The sequence below is a fragment of the Pezoporus occidentalis genome, unplaced genomic scaffold (assembly GCF_034315485.1).
Source record: "Pezoporus occidentalis ecotype Australia unplaced genomic scaffold, CSIRO_AGI_Poc_V1 ctg160, whole genome shotgun sequence".
NCBI lineage: Eukaryota > Metazoa > Chordata > Aves > Psittaciformes > Psittacidae > Pezoporus > Pezoporus occidentalis.
The window spans coordinates 2,350,240-2,372,146 of record NW_026913426.1 but is presented as its reverse complement, the minus strand read 5'-3'; the positions used below and the strand labels follow the sequence as shown (position 1 = coordinate 2,372,146).

The 21,907-nt window shown below is 45.1% G+C and overlaps 1 protein-coding gene and 1 long non-coding RNA gene across 2 annotated transcripts in view; both read left to right on the top strand.

Moving 5' to 3' along the window:
• Positions 1-1,903: 1,903 nt before the first annotated feature.
• LOC134160498 (uncharacterized) lies at positions 1,904-3,446 on the top strand. The gene is made up of 2 exons (XR_009963567.1): positions 1,904-1,986; positions 3,085-3,446. It is a non-coding gene; the product is annotated as an uncharacterized LOC134160498 (long non-coding RNA).
• Positions 3,447-4,709: 1,263 nt separating this feature from the next.
• Positions 4,710-21,907, top strand: part of HLF (HLF transcription factor, PAR bZIP family member) — a 35,223-nt gene continuing 18,025 nt past the window's right edge. Inside the window, exons 1-2 of the mRNA XM_062612717.1 lie at positions 4,710-5,066; positions 6,331-6,666. Of these exons, the coding sequence (XP_062468701.1) occupies positions 4,961-5,066; positions 6,331-6,666 (442 nt within the window). The 5' untranslated portion in view covers positions 4,710-4,960. The remainder of the gene's footprint in view (positions 5,067-6,330; positions 6,667-21,907) is intronic.

Below are 21,907 nucleotides of genomic sequence, written 5' to 3'. Positions count from 1 at the left end.
TGAACTAAAACGAAGGCTGAATCTTGAGCCTCTTCAAATTCTCTTGTTTTTTCTGTGCATCTCACTCAATCCTTTCATCTTTTGTCTCCCAAAGGGCTGAGATGAGGATCTGTCAGTAACCCAGGTGGTATTTAAGGTCCTGCAAACCATTTGCTTTTCCCATGTGTCCTGTGTCTTGACCCAAAAGCTTGTTCTCCTGCATTATTTATCCTCTTCACCCTGTTGCTTGTTTTCTTCCCCCTACTTCTGCAGTTCTTTTCTCCAGACAGAACATACTTAAAAGAAAGCACTTAACCGAGGAATTGGCATTGGCAGTCCAGCTGTATCCAAGTGGATACTTGATCAGAGGAAGCTTTGCTCAAGTTTGAGGGATTTCTCAAACTGCATGTGGAGGGCTGGCTCCTTTTTAACCCAGAGGCAAACGACATGATCAGGAAAAGGGACTGGATTCTTCAGACCAATCTATATTTAAATACATGCAAACTGCAGATTATAAGGTGCCTATGATATAGCTGTTTTACAGCACCAGAGCAGGTATCAGATTCCATCTATCAGTACCGATATTTATGCTGAGCCATGACTACTGCACAGCCTTCCTGGCCCTCTTTTATTCATGTTTATGGAGGAAATACAGGTAAGTCCCCTGGAAGATCCTGGTTGAATGGATCCTTGAAGAAAACTTTCACTCAAGCTTTCTGCATAGGGAAGAAAAGCGGCAGTCTTGTTTACAACACAATACCTTGTTTACAAAAGGTATTTTGGAGCAGAATTCCCAATTGCCAGTGCAAGGCATGGAAACGCGATAGGTCAGAGAATGGGAGCTGCAGCAACACCGTGGAGATGCCACGGTTGTTGTGAACTGTTTGTTTTACTTTAAATACGCAGAACCTTTATTGTAAAACATGCTTAAAATTACTTCATTTGGGAAAACAATGCACTTACTCAGTTTGAAAAGCTGGGTAAGGGCAGACTGGAGAGCAGGGCTACCAGGTGGATGCTCTGCTAAGGGATACCCAACCGCGAGCAGCGACCCCACCCGCAGCCCCCGTCCTCCGTCCTCCGTCCCGCTGGAGCCGGGGTTTGACACGCTCCGGGGGTGCCACACGAGCGGGACAGCGGCTGCGCGGCCCGCACCGCCCGGGCGCTCCCACCGCAGCGCACCCTCGGGTTCCGGGGTCACCGCCAGGCGCAGGCCCCGGGCGGGCGGCTCGGGGTGAACCCGGGACGAGGCGGCGGCGGCGCGGCCGGTACCGGGGCGTCAGCGCGGGGCCTCCCGCCGCGGCGGGGGGCGGTGCGGGGGAGCGCGCGACCGCCCTGGCCTCCGCCATTGGCCCAAAGTAGGTCAGCCCGCGCGCTCACGTGACGGCCCTCGCGCGCCTCCGCGTGACAGCGGGGCCCGCTGAGTGCCCGCCCCGTCCCGCCGGTACTCCCGCGCCGCGGCCCGGCTGTGCCGGGGGTCACCGGGCGGGATGGAGCGCGGTGCTGACCCGGAGCGGAGCGGCAGGTGCTGTGCGGGTGTCGGTTGGTGTCGGAGCGCTCCGGTCAACGGCAGGGCTCTGATAACCGGGTGTCAACGGGTCTTGTGCTGTGACCGGTGCCTGACCTGATCTGCTTGTCTTTCGGGTGGAAAGAACCGTGTAACGTGTAAAGGCTGTTCAAATTGTGCTTTCAAATCATTGAATCAGCTAGGGTGGAAAAGACCTTTAAAATCATCGAGTCTGACCTTTATCCCAGCACTGCCAAGGCCACCGCTAACCCATGGCACTGAGGGCCTCCTCTACACGGTGTGTGAACGCTTGCAGGGATGGTGACTCCAGCACTGCCCTGGGCAGCCTGTTCCAATGCCTGAGCACCCTTTGGGGAAGGAGTTGCTCCGAATATCCAATCTAAACCTCCCCTAGCACAGCTTGAGGCCATTTCCTCTTGTCCTATTGCTTTTTACCTGGGAGAAGAGATCGACCCCACCTCACTACAACCTCCTTTCAGGTACCTGTAGAGGGGGATAAGATCCCCACAGATGTATTTGATAAAGAATTACATTTAAAAAAGAGGTATTCTTGGAAAACAGAACATTAACCTAAATGTACTTAGTTTGAAAAACAGAGCCCAACAGGATCTTTGGGCATGTAACTGATCATATTTCTGTGATGAAAACAGCAGAAACATTAAACATTGGCTGAGATTTATCTTTTTTAATTGGGGGACCACCTTTGGAGAGGCGTAGCCGGAATATTTGGGTAACTCACAGGTACATGTGACACACGTGTTCAGAAAGAACACAGTGTCCTGACAGCCTGGCAGTTTAGGCAACTTGGTATGAGACCTGCCTGTGTGGCAAGGCTAGGCTTAAATTACTGCTCCAGTTGTAGCGTGAGACTGACAACAACAGCTCTAGCACCCTGCTCAGGTGCATTGCTTAGAGTTTCTGGCTGGGCTGATATCCGGAAGGGTTGTTCCAATGTTCTCACCCAGAAAATTGCAAGCTTCTGGGTGTTGGGAGTGCAGGGTCTGTAACTGTATGCAGGCTGCTTCACTGTGCTCCGTGCTTGCACAGATCTACACATAATTTAGCCTACTCAATGTCAAGTGGTGACACAGTGCAGTTTTACTGTCATTCTGTTGAGCTGAAAATGCAGCTGTCGAGTGTATTTTGACTGTAGTGGTCAGTAAGCATAAAATAATAAGTAGTTATGCTCAAGCTGAGCTCTCATCACATCCCTAACCATGTTTGTTATTGGTGTTTCCCAGTATCCCCATAGCTTTTACCTGTCATAGAATAATAGAATCATAGAATCCCAGACTGGTTTGGGTTGCAAAGGACCTTAAAGCTCATCCAGTTCCAACCCCCTGCCACAGGCAGTGACATCTTCCACTAGAGCAGGTTGGTCCAAGCCCCATCCAACCTGGCCTTGAACACTGCCAGGAATGGGGCAGCCACAGCTCCTCTGGGCACTCTGTGCCAGGGCCTCAGCATCCTCACAGGGAAAAAGTTCTTCCTTGTCCAAAGCCCCTCTCCAGGTTTCTTGTAGCACCTTTAGGCTCTGGGAGCTGCTCGAAGGTCTTCCAGAGGCTTCTCTTTTCCAGGCTGAACCAGCCCAGCTCTCTCAGCCTGGCTCCATAGCAGAGGTGTTCCAGCCCTCAGAATATATGTGGCCTCCTCTGGGCTTGCTGCAACAGCTCCACGTCTCTCTTGTGTTGGCTGCCCCAGAGCTGAACACAGGACTGCAGGTGAGGTCTCACAAGAGTAGTGTAAACATCTTCCATTCTATTATTTACTCTTCATTGTTGCTTACCTAATCTCTTACATGTATTGTTTGGATTTTTTTTTTCCTTTATACTGCACAGAAAAACATTCTGTACCACATCTTCATATGGATTGCCAGTTGCCCTAATCTTCTGTCACTCACTGTGCACCCCTGCAATTAAAGGTTTCCAGTAACTAGCAATTTGGCCGTCTGAGGCAACGTTGGTATGTGTACAATCATTTAATAATCCACTGCTTGTTTCTGGTTAGGTGATTTTAAAACTATCATGCTGCTACTGTGACATTCCTGCTCCCAGCCTCTCCAGCCACTGACTGCGGCCTTGGAGGTTCTCCCACAGGCGCTGCTCAGTTGTCCATCACCGTATTCGTACTACACTATCTCTGGTTCTCGGGGCCTGGCAATTCCAGACGCCTGTCCTCAGATTTCGGTTGTGCCAGTACAATTTTATTGATCTGAATGTACTTTGGACTTTGATTAGTTACTTGGTTGAGTTGGATTGTTTGGCTAGACCCTATTCAGTGCACATAATTATAGACAGGTATGTAAGGGGAGAGCAGCGCATTCCAAGGCAGACTTCTGCTCCTCAGGCTGCTTTATTTCTAAATACTGGGCACTCCAGCTAAACGTTTATGCAGTTAATTTACCTTTATTTCCTTACAGTGAGTATTTATTTATATTTGCTAATGGTAAAAAAATGACTTTTGAAGAAAGCTTAACAACTAAATATGGGCAGTAAAGCTTTGCAAAATGCCACCCAAAAAGCAAGGCTGAGAAGGATGGAGACACAAACACTGTTAGGCACTGATGTGTGGGAGGACTGCGGCTCTTGAGCAGCCCATGAACAGGGCTCCGCTCCTGACAGGGTGGCTTAAGGACTGAGGGGATGAAGCCAGCCCAGCTCGCAGCGAGGACCTTGGAGGAGAGGGAAGCTCCTTCCTATGCAGTTTGCGATGAGACAGCGGGACCTCTGCAGGGCAATTGCTATCTCACACCGGTTTGTCTCGGTAACCGGTGACAGAAGCGATCCGCTTTGGGAAATGAGGCGTGCGGAAGGTCATGGTGGCTCCCCCAGCGAATGCTCACAGGCCCGGTAACCGGTTCCCTCAGGAATGGATGATACCGCCCCCCCCCCCCCCGCTGCTCCCCTCTGCGCTGAGGCCGACCCGGGTCCGAGCGAGGTCAAACAGCCGGGATCATGGGCACTGCTCCCGATTACCGGGGACACGGGTCCCCGCGGGGCGGGGCGAGGGCGGGACACACAAGGCCTCTCTCCCCCGATCCCCCCCCCCCCGCGCACCGCTCCCCTCCATTGCCCCCGCCGCGGGGGAACGGCCGCCGCGCGTGCCGCGGGGAGAGCGGGGCGTGGCTCGGAGGGGGGGGGGCGTGGCCGCCCGCCGCTCCCCCCCAGCGCCAATGGCGGTGCCGCGCCGCGCCTGACGTCAGCGCCGGTAGCGCCTGCACATGGGCGCGCGGCCGGTGCGCGCGGGGCAGAGCGGGCGGCGGGAGTGGTGGTGGCGGAGGTGCGCGGCCGAGGGGCCCTTCCCGCTCCTCGGCTCGGCTCGGCTCGGCTCGGCTCGGCTCGGCTCGGCTCGGCTCGGCTCGGGCGCCCGTTGCACCGCGCTGCGTTAGCGGCTTGGCGAGAGGCAAGGGGAAGGAACCGTTGACCGCGCAGCTGCCCCGGCGGAGCGCTCACCATGTCGCGGCCGCTCCCGCTGAACCCCACCTTCCTACCTCCCACTTACGGCGTGCTGAAGTCGCTGCTGGAAAACCCGCTCAAGCTGCCGCTCGCTCACGAAGACGGTGAGGCTTCCTCGGGAATCAGTCCCTCGCTCACGCTGGGGCCGGCGGTGTCAGCGGGCCCCCTCACAGCCCGGCCCCCGAAATGGCGGCCCCATCCCGCTACCTCGCTTTCCCTTTTCCCTTCCCTCCGACCCCGCTCCCCAAGGCGAGGGAGTGCCGGGTGATTTCGGTCGGGGCGCTGAGCGCAGCCTGCCCGCCCGGGTTTCCCATTGCTGCCGAAGGGACGGCTCCGGCCGCCTGGAAAAGCAAACGAAAGGGCGCGATTTGCCTCGGTGCTGGGCAAAATGGGGCGACGGGGACCCCCCAGCCGGAGCCGGGTTCTCCCGCAGCTGCCCGGTCGTATCCGCCGGTCAGAAACCTTCCGTGCGACGGGAAGGTGTCCTGACGGTGGGAAGTTAACAACTGTCTGGGAGAACTAAGGCGATGCGCGGGTTTATCAGTGTTTCTGATGAATCAAACGCGTGTTAAAACTAGAAACCTGTGAGAGGTCTCCCAGAGCCAAGGCATTTTGTATTCCCGGCTTTCCCAGTTCCACTGCAGAGCGGTTCTCAGGATTTTACCGGGGTTTGTTGCATGTGCTTAAAAAGAAAACGTTCTGAAGGTAGTGACAGGATGCTTTGTTGGTTCGGAATCTTGCAAGTCTTGCAGCAAAAGTGAGTGTTTCGCTTCAGAAGTGCGTACTGAAACCTCTGGACGTTGTGGGAATGAGCAGGAAGCATCATTTTAACTTTTTTTCCTCACTTCTACTTTTGAATTTTTTGTTAACTTTTCTGCACATCAAAATATGTGTTCTGTCAGACTTCACTGCTGTGCTAAGTAGTGTCAAGAAGTATGGGATTTGAGGACTGCTTTCCTCATGTAAGGAATAGCAAGACTAGGACCTTAATTCAGAAGTATGACAGGATAATAAATTGCTGGGATTTTAGGTTAAGACTGCCTTTTCAACACAATACAGCCATAGTTTCCAGTTTGTTTTGCTTAAATAATCACTTTTAAGTCTGAGCGATTGAAGCTGACAGTCAAACATGTATGCAGTGGAACTGTTAACTAAAAATAGAGGAAAAATCTTGATGTTGGATCCAGCAGAGGTGCTCAGCTGGCATGAGCCTTTGATTCTCTACCACATAAGAGTGAATCAAAGGGGTTATTTTCATGAAGGAAGTATTTGTTTCTTACAACCGAGTGCAGTAGAAATAATGGAAATAATAGTACCTAATATTTTAATTTCTGAGCTCTTACACCCTTATTGTATGTTTTGTTTAAGCATTTGGTAAAGAAAAAGACAAGGAGAAGAAGTTAGATGATGACAGCACCAGTACCACAGTCCCTCAGTCAGCTTTCTTGGGTCCAACATTATGGGACAAGACACTGCCGTATGATGGAGACACTTTCCAGTTGGAATACATGGACCTGGAAGAATTCCTCTCGGAAAATGGCATTCCACCCAGCCCAAACCAGCACGAGCATAGCCCGCACCAGTCAGGTCTCCAGCAAGCTACCTCAGCATCACCTTCAGTCATGGACCTCAGCAGCAGGGCTTCTACTTCAGTCCATCCAGGCATGGTGTCGCAGAACTGCATGCAGAGCCCGGTCAGACCAGGTAAATCAGCACTAAGAACTTCCAGTGGATTTTGGCATGAGTCCTCCTCCCCTGTGTAAATCATTACTTCTCCCTGTATGGTTGACAGGCAGCTTAGAGCCAATATGGTTCAAGTCACTTGCACTCCGAAGAATAAAAATAATAGCTGTAGTTATTGCTAAATTGCTCCATAGGGATTTTTGTTTAAGCTATGTGAGGAAGCTGTGGGAATTCCAAGGAAACTTGCCTATCTTTTCTTCATTGGTAGGCTAGCTATTAGCATGTAAAAAGACCACAAATGGAACAGTAATGCAGAGGTGCCATGATGTTAAATGAACAGGGAGAAGGACCAAGAAGGAGACTATTCCTTTGGCCAATATTCGATGTGAGAACATAGGAGTGGGCGATTATTTTGAAGTTAAAACTTTAAAGACGTTGCTTCCACTAGTATGAATCCAGAATAACTGCTCTGGCTTGACACCAGCATGGCTGAGATCATGGTCAGTGGAGTAGTGTCAACATTGAAGTTTGGAAAACATGGAGCTTTGCCTTTCTTTTTTTCTTTTAAAGACCAAGGGTGACTTATTATTGTGCTCTTCTGCTCACACAAGGTTTGCGAGAGCAAAGTGTGCTCTTGGCAGCAGGAAACCACTCCTCTCCCTTCTGCTTGATCATTTGCCATGCTCAGCGTGCGCAGTCATTGTCAGAATCATCTGATAAGGAGGCAAAATAAATAAATAGAAGGACAAAAGTTGTGGAGCAGGATGAAATAGAAAAGTCTTACAAGCCTGTAACATTCCTTTCTCATTCAAAAGAAATAAAACACCCCCCCAAAACACCCCAAACCTGGCAACAGACTCCTTGGCCCCGAGTCAGAAGTGTGTGTTTAGTCGTGGATTTCGTTTACTTGCTTTTACTTCATGTGGATTTGACTTTGTTTTGTTTTGAGGCATTCCATAGTTGACTAATAACTTACACGGGTTTCCAAAGTTAAAATGTATTTGGAGTTGGCAAAAGCAGGATACAAAAAAACTCCTTGTTTTTCCTGAGCCACTTTAGTGCGTATATGCTACACTGTTTTCTGGTGCATGTGCACACACGAGTTATCTGGCAGATAATCTGGCCTCATTCTTTTTTTATTCCAGAGGAGCCGGGTTATAAGCTGGGCTTTTAATGATCACCTGTCAGAATTTGTTTGTAATCAGCTGTCTCTGTGACTTTTCAACTCAATTGATTTTTTGGGGAGTTTTTCCTGGGCTGTTTCCAGCTCAGGGTTACAGCTTGATTCATGAAACTGTGCACTTCTTCACTCTTGTCAAAGAAGTCCTGTCTCTTAGGGCAAGATAAAACCTCGTAATTTTCAGGTCTGTTTTCCCCATGCCATCTTGCCTGAAGAATAATGCACTTTTTGTGTTAAATGTGTTTTTAAAAGGGAGCTCATTCCATTTCTTAAACTATTTCCCCTGTAGCAAGTGCTAAGCCGTAGTACCTACCGCAGGGGAAATTAACATTAGTCTGGTTTTTCATCAGGTTGTTGAAGTCGTTGTGCTGTTGTATAAAAATCTTTCTTTGACAATCTGTTTTGAAGAGAATCTTAGAGTTGAGCAAGTTTTAATACAAGAGAGTATGTATTTTAAAAGTCAAAGGCAAAAGTCAAAATGAGTATTTAAGGTGGCTGTGAAAGTGCCGATGTGCTGCTTTGCAATATGAAGATAGTCTGGAGGTAGATGTTAAAATAATTATAGTGGAGCCCTTTGGTTAATGTATCTTAAGACTTTAAAAATACTTTCTTTTTAAACTGTCACATGAAGATATGTTCTTATTTTTAACTGGTGTGAGCTACCGTGCAGGTATACCTGTTGTGATTTGTATTACTGTAATAAAACCCAAGAACAAATAGTATAAAGTATAAGACTTCAATAAAAATTAATTCCATGTGATCTTCCTATTTGTAGGAAAACTGAGATTTATTTTTTTTTTTAGGTGATAGTAATTCTCCTATAATCATTTCATCGTTGTATCCTCTGAATTTTGTCTTACAATGGAAGCCTGTTTGAGTGTGTGGGCTCTGGCTGAAGGAAGGGTCAAATCCTGTGCTGCTTATGTGCTTACTTTAGCTGGCTCTGCAGCACTTGGAGTCAGTGTATCACGTGCAGTGGGTCAAAACTCCTGTACCTGCATGTACTGTGTATGGGGGAGGATGCATGCACACACATGGAACACCAAATGTGACTCTTGTATGTACGTGGTATATCTCGGACATAGATGGTCTATAGCAGATTGGCATTAGAAGATTTAAGTGTGTGTGTGTGTGTGTTGAAATACAAGCCTTATCTGTCTTTAGAAGCTAATGGCATTGCCCAGATATGTGTTTTATGCCATCTCTGGGAAATATGCATTGGTTTTCACCAAGAAGTGTCATCAGGCTCAGCAAGGCTGAGCTGACCCTGGCTGTAAACCTGACAATACAATAATCCTCACTGCTGCTTTTTTTTTCTTAAAGGTAAAAAAAACCCAAATCACAAAACCTATCAACAAAAAGGTTTGTTGTAAGTTTAACTTAATTCTGTATTTCTGGCTTGGATTGACTAGTCAATGGAAAAACGGTTAGGTTCACCAGTTTATCATCTGTTTTCTGGACTATAGCAAAAACTAAAGCAAGCATCTGCTTTTCCATGAATTTCAGGGGATGTATATATAGCAAATCTGGCTTTTTGCCTCTTTTGAAGAGGAGGGACGGCATAATGGGTGTTGCAAGATTCCAATCTCATGTATTTCTTTTTTTACAGTTCCGACTTTGTTAATAAATAGTATTTCGATATATTTTAGCATTGCAGACCACCACGTGATGTGTAGACACGTTCAAAACTTCTGTGTTGGATGCTGGTTCGTCAGTTGAAATCTAGTCTCCCTCAAAACCAGGTTTTATAAAAGCTGGCTTTTGAACCTGTTACTGCAAATGCATTTTCGTGGTTCTTCATCTGTTGCACACCTTGTGTTGTCTTTCACCGGTTTTTATTTGCCGGAATGTAAATCTCTCATTTAACTGCAGAGCCCTTTAAGGAATTTTGTAGTAATTTTAGCTGTTTGTATGTAAAGGGAGATTCATATTTCACAGGTAACTAGTTGGTGGTTGCTTTTACCTGGCTCACTTCCCTGTGTAGCCCTTATTTGGGTGAATGGGGCAGTTACTGTAAAGGTTTTAAGCGGAGTGAGTTGGAGTTCAGAAGCATTGTCTTGCGTTTGGTGGAAGACCCTAATTAGAATGGTTTGGGGATTTTGTGGTTTAGATATGAATGTTCTGTTTGCCCCCAAAGCCTTGGATGTAGGGCTGCAGCACAGTGATAACCTGTGTGGTGTTGCTGCCCTGCTCCTTAAGGAGGATGGGGCTGACATGGGCTTTGGAGAAACTCGCTCATTCTTTGTGTCCCTATGACAGTGGTTTTGAGTCTGTGTTGCCTGGATGGCTGGGTGCCTTAGACTACTTGCAAAGGATTTGTTGAAGGTTATTTAAGGGAAGATAAAAATGAAATAAAGCCTTGTAGTCGGCTGCAGAAACACACCTATGTGCAATATCTGCAAGTCTTTCAGTTTAAAAGCAAAAGAAGTTGCATATATTCAGAAGTACCTTAATCAAAGCTGAAAACTGTTTCCATTTAAAGTGTGCTTGCACCTTCCCCCAAGAACACAAAAGACTTTATTACATGCCATGTTTTATTTATTCAGCCAAGATACTTTATCTACAGTGCAGTATCCGTTACCTTTTACTTCTTACATAGATACCAAACTGTAGTGATTGACACTAGGCGTGATTGGGTGGTTTTCAGCATTTTCTTTTAACTCTTGTTTGTAATGGGCACTACAGCCAAGTGGGGGAGGTTTGGTCTTGCTCCATCCAGCCTCTCAGCTGCGTGCTGGGGATGACTTGGTGAAGGGGGCAGCCCACAAAAGGGTGTGTGCACAACACTCCCTTTATTGCAGTCTTCCTTCCCTTGTGTTTCTTAACGTGACCTCCCTCCTCCTCCAGCACAGCCTTTGTAGTTCGAAGGGCAGCATTCCCAGCAGCCAGGTTCTATGTGGAATCCTCTCGTGTGCTTTCATCATTGTTTACAAGTAGTTGCTAGGTGTTGCATGAGCCACACTGTGAGCCCCCCTTCTTAGAGTCGAAGGACTCTACCTCCAGCACCAAGAGGAGCTGGGAATTTCCTGACCTTTGGTCTCCCACGTGACAACATGGGAATGACCAGCTAAACCATCAGGCAGGCTGGTACAGAGAGCTGCTCTTCACATTGACTCTCACGTGAGGCTCTGGGTGGCTGTTGCCTGCATGACCATGTGCTGTAGGCACGTGGCAGTCCCCTGTGCAGCCTGCTCAGCATGGCTGTTGCGAGAGCTGCAGGCACGCACGCAGGGCTGTGTGCTCCTGCCATTACCAGCCGATGCCGAATCACACTGAAATGGAAAAGCTTCGCTCTGGATGCCATGGCAAGGGAAGTGCGATCTGCAGACAAGCCTCACAAAACTGCTTTCTGGATCAAAGGAAGATGCAAAATATATTCAGGCAAATATTAAAAATAGCCCGTCACATGACAACAGGGGAAAAAAGTGCTGAATGCACAAGCAAGTTAATGCTAGAAGCAAGAACACTATGTCTCCTTCAAGAGATCTAATTTTAATATTCACTGTTAAATGTTGATTATTGGTTAAATAATTGCTTGACTGTATGAAAACGCTTGAAGTTAGTTCAAATAGTAAACAGCATGAAACATCTTGGGGTTTATGCTGTGCTTTCAAAATATACCTTCAGTTCTCATCGGGAATAGTGCTTTCCCCACAGACGGAGCTACTTGGGCAAGTAAGGGCTATCCAGCATTAGGAAGTGAATACACGGAGGGAACAAACAGGGGTTTTGTCACCTTAGACATTTCAAGGATGTTTGAGTGTCGATCTTGTTGCTCTTACCTACGGGAGTGCGGTGTTTTTTCTTGCAGCCGTGCTTCCCATCTTAAAGTGTTTTGGAGAGCGTTTGATTGAATGATGCTCTAGTGCAGTGATCTGATTATTTTTTAATTTTTTTTTAAGAAGCAAGTATGCCCTGAAGTCTTTGATAAAACAATATGTTATAGTTAAGAGAGAAGATGTCATCAGGAGATATATACAGTGAAGACGCTGACGTTATCTGATTAGATGAAGCTCCTAGGAAGCACATTAAATTGTTCAATCTCTACATGTTTGTACGATGGCAGATTAGCAATTGTGGGAGTTAGCAGTGGCAAGATTCTGCCCAATTAATCTTGGCAATGAGTGCTTTACTCCTCATGTGGTCTTACTGATTTCAGTATTGCTCAGCAGGTGAGCAGCTTGTTGACTGCTTTCTGTCAACTCCTAGGTGGAGCAGTAAAATGTCACCATTCACTCCTGTCATTCATCTTTCTGGATTTCTTTTTTCAAGGGGGGGTTACAGCTCTTGGAGTGCCAGTGGAGTTTGCTCAGGATGGAAAGACGTAGTCATCATCAGTAAAGAGGACTTGAGAGCATTATGAAATCAGAAGCTTGGTTGCCTGGCAGTACCTTGTGAAGCTATTTAGTGTTTATATTGCACAAACACAATCTTAAATTTCCTTTTTTTGAAGTCTTGCTTTCGTGACGAATAAAACATTTTTTCAGTATTTTGTCTGAATTCCGCAGAAGCTTGTGATGATCAGAAAAGCTATTTCAACGGAGTTATATACAAAAAACCCTGTGGTTTGAGCTCTTCTGCATTAAGTAGATAATGAAAGCTCTGAAAAAAAAACATTTACTTAAACCTCAAATCTACTCCATTAAATGGAGTAAGTTACGCATGATGAGCTAGTATGGAAAATGAATATAAAATACTCGGCAGTGTCAAAACAAATACATGACAAACATTTTGTAGCTTGTATCACCTTTTTTTTTTTTTAATATGTATGTATGAACAAATGGCATTAGAGAGGCTGGCTGTTTCTCACAAAGCTGAATTTGGTCCTGAGAGCTTAAGAGCTCGCGTGGGAAGCGGTAACACAGGTAGGTATGGCAGCATGTGTTGCAACAGTATTTATTTTTTGTCTTTTTTCTTTCTCTTTTCTCCTAGAGCTTTTCACAGGACTTCAGCTTTGCATAACTGAGGTGCTATCCATCAACTTTTAAACAAATACAAGTTATTGTTCAACCTCTCACAGTCCTGACACGCTTGAAGCCGCTGTACGGTTAGGCTGCCCAGTCCCATTTTCTGAGCTAAATCTTGCCAGGGCTAAATTTGGCCCAGATTTTCATTGCACACCATCCAGCACCATTGCTTAGCTTCTCTGATGTGGTGTGCTTTTGCTGCAGGGTTCTCCGCTCAACTTTGAGGGGAAGTGGCTTTAGCTCTTCATCTTACTGGTATTATTCTCTTGTTCATGTTATTTGCCGTTTAATGAAAACAGGCATTGAGCATCTTGAAGCTCTTTGCTTGTGTTTTGGGGTATGGCTGTTTGTAGGAGGAAATAAAAAATTGCATTAGGGTCCTAGAGAGCTCAGGTCCTTATTACTGGAACACAAATTGAGATTATCACTGAACCAAAACTTGACAGGAACCACAGATCGATGCATTCGCATGCATTTACTACAAGTAGAAGCTAGAGTGAACTACAGCAGTAACTCATCTGTGACAAAATACCATCCTTAGATATGTAGGTGTATAAGCAGAGAGGCAAAAATACTTAGTTTGACAGATTTGTTGAGGATGGAGAATGGCTTAAAACAAGAAAAAGCATTCTTTTCCACTTAGCCTTAGGGAGCTCAGCTTGCTATAAATTCTGTGTTCTGGAACATGGCTGTGGACAATAGGTCAAAGATTAAGTAATTCATTACAGAACTGATTGGTAGTCCTCAATTTAATAAACAAATGAATGAACAGGGTTCTCCATCCATTGCAAGATCCATTAGTGTGGCAATGATTGGATCCTGAATTGTTTTTCTTTTAAACTCTTGCAAGGCTCCCCACTAACTTAATTCTTGTATGTGGACGTTGCTTTATTTGAGGCTACCTGGTAACTCTGCAATCATGATACAGCACTCAAACCAGAAATTAAATGCAGGCCTACCAGTAACTGCTTATAACTTGAGATTCTAAGGAGGTGAGGAAGAAAACTGTAGATTTCATTTTGAAAAACCGAAGGAAGAATAATGTGAAACTTCTGCACACAAAATACTCCTGCAGCACTCTGCTTGATGGAGCAATCAATATTTTTAGCACAGCAAGAATACTGAAATTACAGCACTAAACCTTCTCGTAGAAGAGTACATTACTCAAGGCTGCAAGATACAAAGCACAGGCTCAAAGCAAGAGGGCTGCATTGAAATGGAGGAGGCAACTTAAAACAATTTAGTCCTTTTTACAAACTCACCATTTCAGCATTTGAAATGAGTCGGGTTCCATCAAGAAGTCTGCTTAAAAACCAGCTGTATGCTCAGATTCTAATGCTTAGTAAGTAGGAACTAAGCTCTCAAACCCAACTCCTGTTCCTCATCAAAACAAAGAGGGTTAAACGGACTTATTTTGAAGGCCCCTGCAGCAATCAGACATACCACTGTTCCCTCTTGCTTTGTGCTGCAGAGTGGAAATATAGATGTTACTGACGTCTGTAATCCCCGCAGCTGCGGCCCCTTGTTGCAGCGCGGGGCATTTGGCTGTGCTGTGTATGTAACTCTTGCGGCTCTGTTCCTTGCTGTAGTAGATGAGCATTGGGGTATTTTTCTTGCCTGATTTGCTATGAAAACAAACTATATCCAGCCATGCTAGGTATGTGCGGCCTCTTGATCCTGATTTTTGAGTATATTGGCTGATGTTAACCAACTGTGTCAAGGAAGTTGTGATCCTGAAAGAATAATCACATTCCTAAAAATTCATGAAAGTAGATGAGTGGATAGGGTGGGAATCTGTTACTGAGCAGGGAGGGCTGTAATGTAAATGTGCATTTTCTACATCAGAAAATTTACATAAGACCTTTAAAATGCCTGATCTGTGTGAAAAGCTTATGGGAAAGCTGACACCCGTTTAGACACCATGAGATGTCAATTCACTTTGAGAAATGTGTATGAAAGAAACCAGGTTTAATTGGTTTAGTGTGTTTTAGGGGGGGTGTCACAGACTTTTTTCCACCATTCTTCCTTTGAAGTGCTCTCAGCTCCTGGGGTCCTGTGATATGAGACTCCTAGGTTTCATTTATAAAGCTAGAAAACCAGCTATGAGATTTGTAGGGCATGCTCTTGAAAACACTCAGCCCAGGCAATGGAGCGCTCTAGATCCTCTCCAAAGTCAAGCACAGTTATTTTACCTAAAAGTTTTCTGAACTTTTACACAGCCTTGCTATATGCTTTTCCTCTTTTGCAGCAAGTCTGAAGCTACCTTGTAGTCGGCCAGCTTCAAATTTGAGGCCTGTTATCACAATTATTGCAGTCTCACAGGTGGGCAGATGTCCAAGTGACCTTGTGTATGCATCTGGCCATTCATCCTTCCCAGCCTGTTTCGGCCGGGGCTCTGTGCTCAAAGCTGCCTTTCATGGCTTGCTCTAATCAGTGCAAATTTCCGTTCTGCCACTGGGGTTTGGGGTGGAGGTAGGTTAGAAGTGAATGAGAAGCAGGGGAGAGCAAGAATGGGCTAAAAATGTTGAGGGCTCAAAGAGGAAAAGTAGGTCGCGGCAGGGTATGTGTGTTGGGAGGAGGACAAGGGGGAGCACAAGTAGGGGGAAGATTTGTTTTCCTATTGGCTTTTCAAAGTTGTGCAATTTAAGAATTGGATTAACCTGATATGACTTTGTTTTTCTGCCAGATTAGATATGTTGAGTTTCTTGGCATTGTGAATTGTACAGTACATTGTGTGCTGTAAAATATGGGTGTGTTGGGATAAAGCTGTAATGACACAACATGCTCACAGTATAATGCAGTGCTGCTGGGTGGACTCCCCTGCTCCCTTTGCGTCCCATTCCCTTTACCACTCAACACAAATACTTGTTGGGGCATTTACAAATCTGTTAGAACCTCTCTACCTTCCTACGTTGTTTCCAGCACAGCATCAAGACATTTGAATACACTTTGTGATAAGGTGAGATTTATCTGAGGCCTGAAAGTCCATTTGGTCTGGCAGTGGCGCACACTATATGAAGTGTCTTTTTAAAAACAAAATAAGGGACTGCTATATGGAGACACTCGAGTTTCCTCCTGCTTTCTCAGGATTAAGTTGGAGAAAGTTTACTGGGAAATGTTGTAATTTTTGATTTATTTCTCTGTCTTTTTTAAACTAAGACATCGACTTTGGAAGAGTAAGAAAATCAGATACAGATCTGAACTAACTGCAAGTACTGAGCTCACTGTTGTTTGAAGTACACTGCAGGAGCATATCGATGTCAAAGTAAAATTTTCACAGCAGCATGTGTTTGTTCGGTTGGTGTTACATACATCCTGAGATAATTTAATTTGGTGGATCCATTTTATATGCCAGGCTAGCCCTATGGAGTAACCTGATTCTCTTTGCCTACTGCAAAGCATGGGGTGCAGTAATGAGTGACTGCAGCTAGTCAGCTGCAGAAAGGTGGCCAGAATTGGAGCCCTGTTGAGCTGGGTGGTCACTGCTCTGAGGACTAATGAAGAGTGTGCAGAGTTGAGGGCATGAAACTATGAATACCTTAGGGCGCCATTGGTTAATTCCCTCTTTTGATTCCCAGACTTCTCTGGGGATCACAGATACCCAAGCCGGTTAGTCACAGGGGACTGACCATAGTGTGGTCTCCAACTGTCCAGGGACATGCCCTCTGTATCAGTTGAAAAACAAGGAATTGGTTCTTCTGCCTGTAGTGAAAATTATTTCTCTGGGAAGAGAAGAGCATAACTAGCAGATAAGGTTAAATAAGTTGGGTATCAAGAGAGTGCCACGTTCCTTAGCTGTATGTTCTTACAGTGCCTTACTCTAATTCACATAAGCAAAATAGTGTGGTTTGCTCATCAGCTGTAGGTTTTCCTGAAGTGATAGCATGGAATGGTATTTGAGCCATTTTTTGAGAGCAAAAAACCAAGTAAAATGGGGCAGGAGTTTGATCTGCATCACTGCTGTGTACTGCAATGAAAGAATTAGGAGTGCAGCTTATTTCGAATTAACCTGTATAGCTACCTTTTGAGGTTAATCCCCAAGCTTTCAGTTATAAATGTTGGGCAGCTGTGGTCTGGGTGTCTGCTTGAAACACATGAGCTGTTGGTGTCTCAGCACTTAAAATCTCAGGGCATTGCCCAAACTTAGGGACCTCCTGTTCATGCATCCATAATCACATGGCTGCTCTCAGAAAGCCTGATCTTTCTGTTGGGCTGGCCTCGTTGCCAGGTTTAAGGAGCACTTTTCCAAACTCTTATCTGCTTGGTTTTCTCAGTGTGGCGTGGTCGAAGTCATCATTGAAAATTGTGGTAGTCTCTGTCTGGAAGCTATTCTGAACACGTGAAAATAAATCATTAGCCAAATAGAAGAACTGGAGGTGTAATTATCAAACTCGTGTGTGTCTCTGATTTCACCAGCTGCTGCACGTGTCTGGGTTATCAAGTTATTTCTGTTGGAAAGTAAATAAATCTCACTTTTCTTCAGCATCCTCATGACTGTTTCAGCCGAGTGGCTCTTATCTATAGCAGGGATGTACTTCTGAGGTCTTGCTTTTGGAGGCTTTAGTTTCTGTTTCCACGTGCAACATGCTCTCACGAATCATGTGCACCTGTGACACTGGCTGGGGATGCTGTTTGTCTCTTCTTAAGTCAGTTATTTAAAAACATTATTATCACTGCTATCAAAATATGATACCTTACCATCAGGGCAGCTTTTATCCCATTAGATCCTGCATGGTTTTTGGCTTGAATCCTTCAGCCAAATTCTGTCTCACTTCATCAACACTACTGTGTTCAGCAGTACTATTTGGGGGCTATTTAAGTAGCGTCAGCAAAATCTGAACCATAGGGGTTATATAGCACCATCAGATTCATACCTTTCCTGTACTGGGTCATATCCTGAGAGGCTGAAGTACCTCTGGTTCTCCTAAGTATGGAATTTAAAGTCATAATGTTTTGCGTTTTTGAGCCACTGATGGGAAGCTTTCACAATCCTGTGCGATGAAGGTTTTATAGTGCCTTTTCCAAGGCAGGTCCTCTCAGGGTCTGCATCCTCATCTCCTATCGAAATCCAGGTGAATATCTGGTGCTCAGCACCCTCACTGGATGTGCTAAGCCCAGTTAACACCTAGTTAAAATACAGCACTGGCAGTGCTAGTATTTAAGTGAACTCCTTAAGTGATTTTTTTTTTGCTGCCCTTCAGTTTCTAGCCCCTGGCTGCTTGTTTCCCACTTTCTCACGTTTTCCCAAAGCCGCTGGTGTGTACAGTCTGAAGATCACATTTAACCAACACAAGGAAATCAGCTTGGCCCGACGGGCTTCTTTATCACGTGGCTGAGAATGTGTTCACTCTGTTCTGCCAGATTATGGCTAGCTGAGCAAAATACAGTGAAGCTCTGGGCTTCTGGCCAAGCTTTTATTTCAGTTTGGAGCTTACAGCCACATATTTGCTGTTTGGCAGGACATCCACTGGGGTATATTTGGATAGTAATCTAGCATTGTTTTGCTGCTTTTTTTCTTCTCCTCTCTTTTTTTTTTGGTTAATGCACACAGATAGTATAATCCCAACACTTACTGTGGCCAGTCGGTACAAGATTTCTCATTGTGCACCGTTATGTATGTGCACACAGAACTTGTAGCCGTGACCTTTGATAAATATAAGTCAAAGCAATTAACTTTCTTCTATTGAAAAATTGTGGATGTCCGACTCTTTGCCCCCTATGTGCTGATAACAGAGCTGTGTTGTTACTCTTTCCAAGATCAAAAGCTTCACTAGGGTTTGATTGAAGGCCAATTATGGAAGGAAGTAGCTGTGCTGGAGCTCTGAAAATAGCAATAATTGTTAAAATAATAAAGTGTGTCCTTGTGTGTCTTTATCATATTTGAAACTTCTTTTGGGGGAAGGGGGTGGCTTTCCTCTAGTTCGAAAATATTAGCAAATGTCTTGGGAAAATAGGAGTGTGCTGTTCGGAGAGCAAGTATCCCTCTCTGGATTTCTTCAGTTCTGTTCCCCACCCCAAGCCTTGCCTTCCTCTGAAGCTGTTTGCATGCAGCCTGACTCACGCAGGAAAAGAAAGCTGGATTTGATTTTTAACTGTATGGGAGGCTTCGGGTTCGGGGGCATAAAGGCTTTATGATGCAAACTCATTTATTTCTGTGTGAAATGAAAACGGGCTTTTCAAAATACGGCGTGTTTTGGAAAGTTGGCTCCGGTTTGAAACCCAAACATCTCTGAGGGCACCCTTGTGTGAAAAAATAGTACAGAAAGACATAACGCTTGGGGAGGGGGTACGAAACAAGCAGTAGTGTTTAGGAGCAGTGCCTGTTACTTTATAAAGGGACATCTGTGTTGAAATAGGAGTGAGGGAGGGTGGCTGGTTGGTTGGTTGGTTTTATATGGACGGTACCAAGCCTGGAATTCTGTTTTCACAGTAACTTTATCAGAGCTGTGTGTGAGCAGATAAATGCTGGCAAAAGCTGCAGACTTTTCCCCAGATCTGTCTGTTGTTCTTTAGCATTATAATTTACAGTTGCCTTCTCTCAGTCTGTCTTGAATCCTCAGACAGAAAAGAACCTGGGAGAAAGAGCGCCATGGTGAGACCCTCGGCTGGTGTTGGCTGAGTGCTTCAGGAAGGGAGAGCTTGGTTCTTAATGTTAAATCTCGGCGTGTATAAATGTCCATTTATCACTTGCAGTGTAGTCGAAAACATCAAGGGGAATAGATAGAAATGAAGATAATAATATGGACAGTGCTTAAGTAAATCTTCTGCAGTGTTTTATACTCATGGCTATAGGTGCTGCTTTGGTGATCATACAGTTGTGACTGGGTTGAACTTACAGCAAGATTTTACCAGAGTTTGGGGTTTTTTTTTAATTAAACTCATGTGCTTGCAGACATCTATAGGACAAGATGATCCTTATGTGAAAAACATCAACCCTCTGTATTTCTTTTTAGCTAACTGGACTCAGAATCACTGATTACTTGAGTAAAATATTTGCATTATAGATAAACGGCATCAAGTAATAAGCCTAGAGGATTGTACAGATCCAGTGAAGCCCTTTGATTTGTCACTTGGACCTTAAAGACTAGAATTTTCTTAGCCCCTTGAATTACTAAGGCAGAGCCTGTTATTTATTCATTTGAATCTCACTGTTACACTCTCTCCATTGAAGTGAGAATGATTTAGTCTTTCTTCATTCACTTAAACATGTTTTTAAATCATCTGTTTATTCTGACCATAAGACAGTTTTATGTGTATAACAGCCATAAAATACTCTGCCTAAAATAACTCCGTTCACTGCTGTTACTGGGTTTGGATGGATCTTTGGTATACAAACTGCTTCATTGCCTTCTAGAAGTTTTAGTTGTCAAAACCACAACCTTAGTGAGGGGGTACCCTGTTGGTTGACTTAAAGATGTTTGTATAGTTAGCAGCTTCAGCTGCTCTCAGAAACAGCCTTGCCTGATCTCTAGGAGCTGCTGAAACTCATCAAGCAGGTTCTTGCTAACCAATTATCCAGTTAAGCAGAAAGAGGAAAGGTGTTTCTCTGTTTTTTTCTTTGCTAAGTTTAACCCGTTCTTCCCCAGGCTTCAGTAATTGTGGATGTTCATAACACTGGAATGACAGCAGTGAGAGTAAGCAGAAGGGTGTTAGAAGGGACCTCTGATCTTACACACACATCAGTATTTGCATCCCTCAAGTGGGCAGAGACATGCAGTTTCCAGCAGAAACATAGAGCACTCGGATTCTTGGGTCTAAGCCCTGTCTCGTGCCCCTCGCCTAGCTTTTGGTCTTGCATTTTAACAATATCTTAGAAATAAAGAAATAAATTTCCCCCTCCAATCAGCCCCCTCCCCACTCCAATAATGAATGTTTCATTGCTGCCAGAGCAAATTTGTTGATTCCTAAACACTCCTACTGTGTCTTGCTTGGAAGACTTCAATTGCTTGTGTAATAAGTGCTGTGGATAATATGAAAAAGCTCTTTCAAGTAGAGCTCTGGTTTCCTCTACATATTCTAAGAATAAATAAATGCTCAGCTGATAGCAGACAGCTGGGTTGTCCGCATCTGACTGCCTTCTGCATTGATTTTTAAGGCAGGACGTGTGCATGACTGCTTTCATGGCTATCAGTACCAGATGTGTCTGTGTGGAATTCGCAGAGATGGCAAAGTGACAGCGCAGTTGTCAAACAAATAATTTTGCTCGTGATTACTGGAAATAGTAAATGGGTGGGTGGGATAACGTGCAAAGACGTTCTCAATTCCAGTAGAGAACAGGAGCATTAAGTGACTTTTCTGACTGCTCTAACAAACAGTAACATGGTGAATACTTTTCTCCTTCCCACTACCTGCCCAAGGAATCTGTTCCATGAGCAACAGCGTCTCTGTGGGTCCTGTGATGGGTGAGGAGGCTCCTGCAGCCTTCCTTCAGCCAGGGGGTTACCAGCTCCTTTCATTTACATTGTTTTCACAAAGCTTGTTAGTAATGCATGTGGATACCTCACTGCCAAATTGGTTTGGAATTGGCCAGCAGTTTCAGAAGCTGTTGGGAGGAGGCTAGACAGGCATGTGCACGACTGCACAAACCTCATTTCTCCAGGAAACTCAGCTAAAGAGTAACTGTCAACTACTGGGACACTGAAAGGAACTTGCAAAGTAATTGAAAGGGCGGAAAGGCCATTTGGTATCTCAGTTGTGTACATAGCCTTTAACCAGGAACACAAGTTCTTGCCCACAGGTTAGATCCACACAGGCAGATTTCCATCTGCCCTGGACCTGGCTTGGCAGAAGTGAAGTGTAATTTGGTGCCTGCTTTGGTTGTTTTGGAAGTGACTGGAAATGCTTATGAAGAAGTAGGTACAAATACTCACCAGCTTAGGTTGTGGCTGTTGCAGAGCATGACCTGGTGGTCTGAGCTGTGCTAGCAGCCGAGTTGTCTCTGCAATATCCTTTGACTATAGATAAGGCTTTCTTTTGTTTCGTGAGTAGCCTGAGGGCGTAACTGAATATTTACTACTGTTCCACATTGGTTTGTTTGGTTTTATAAAGGAAAATCTTTGTATGCACGAGTTGGAATGTCTGTTAATAACAAAAATTTAATAGAGGCTTTCTGTCA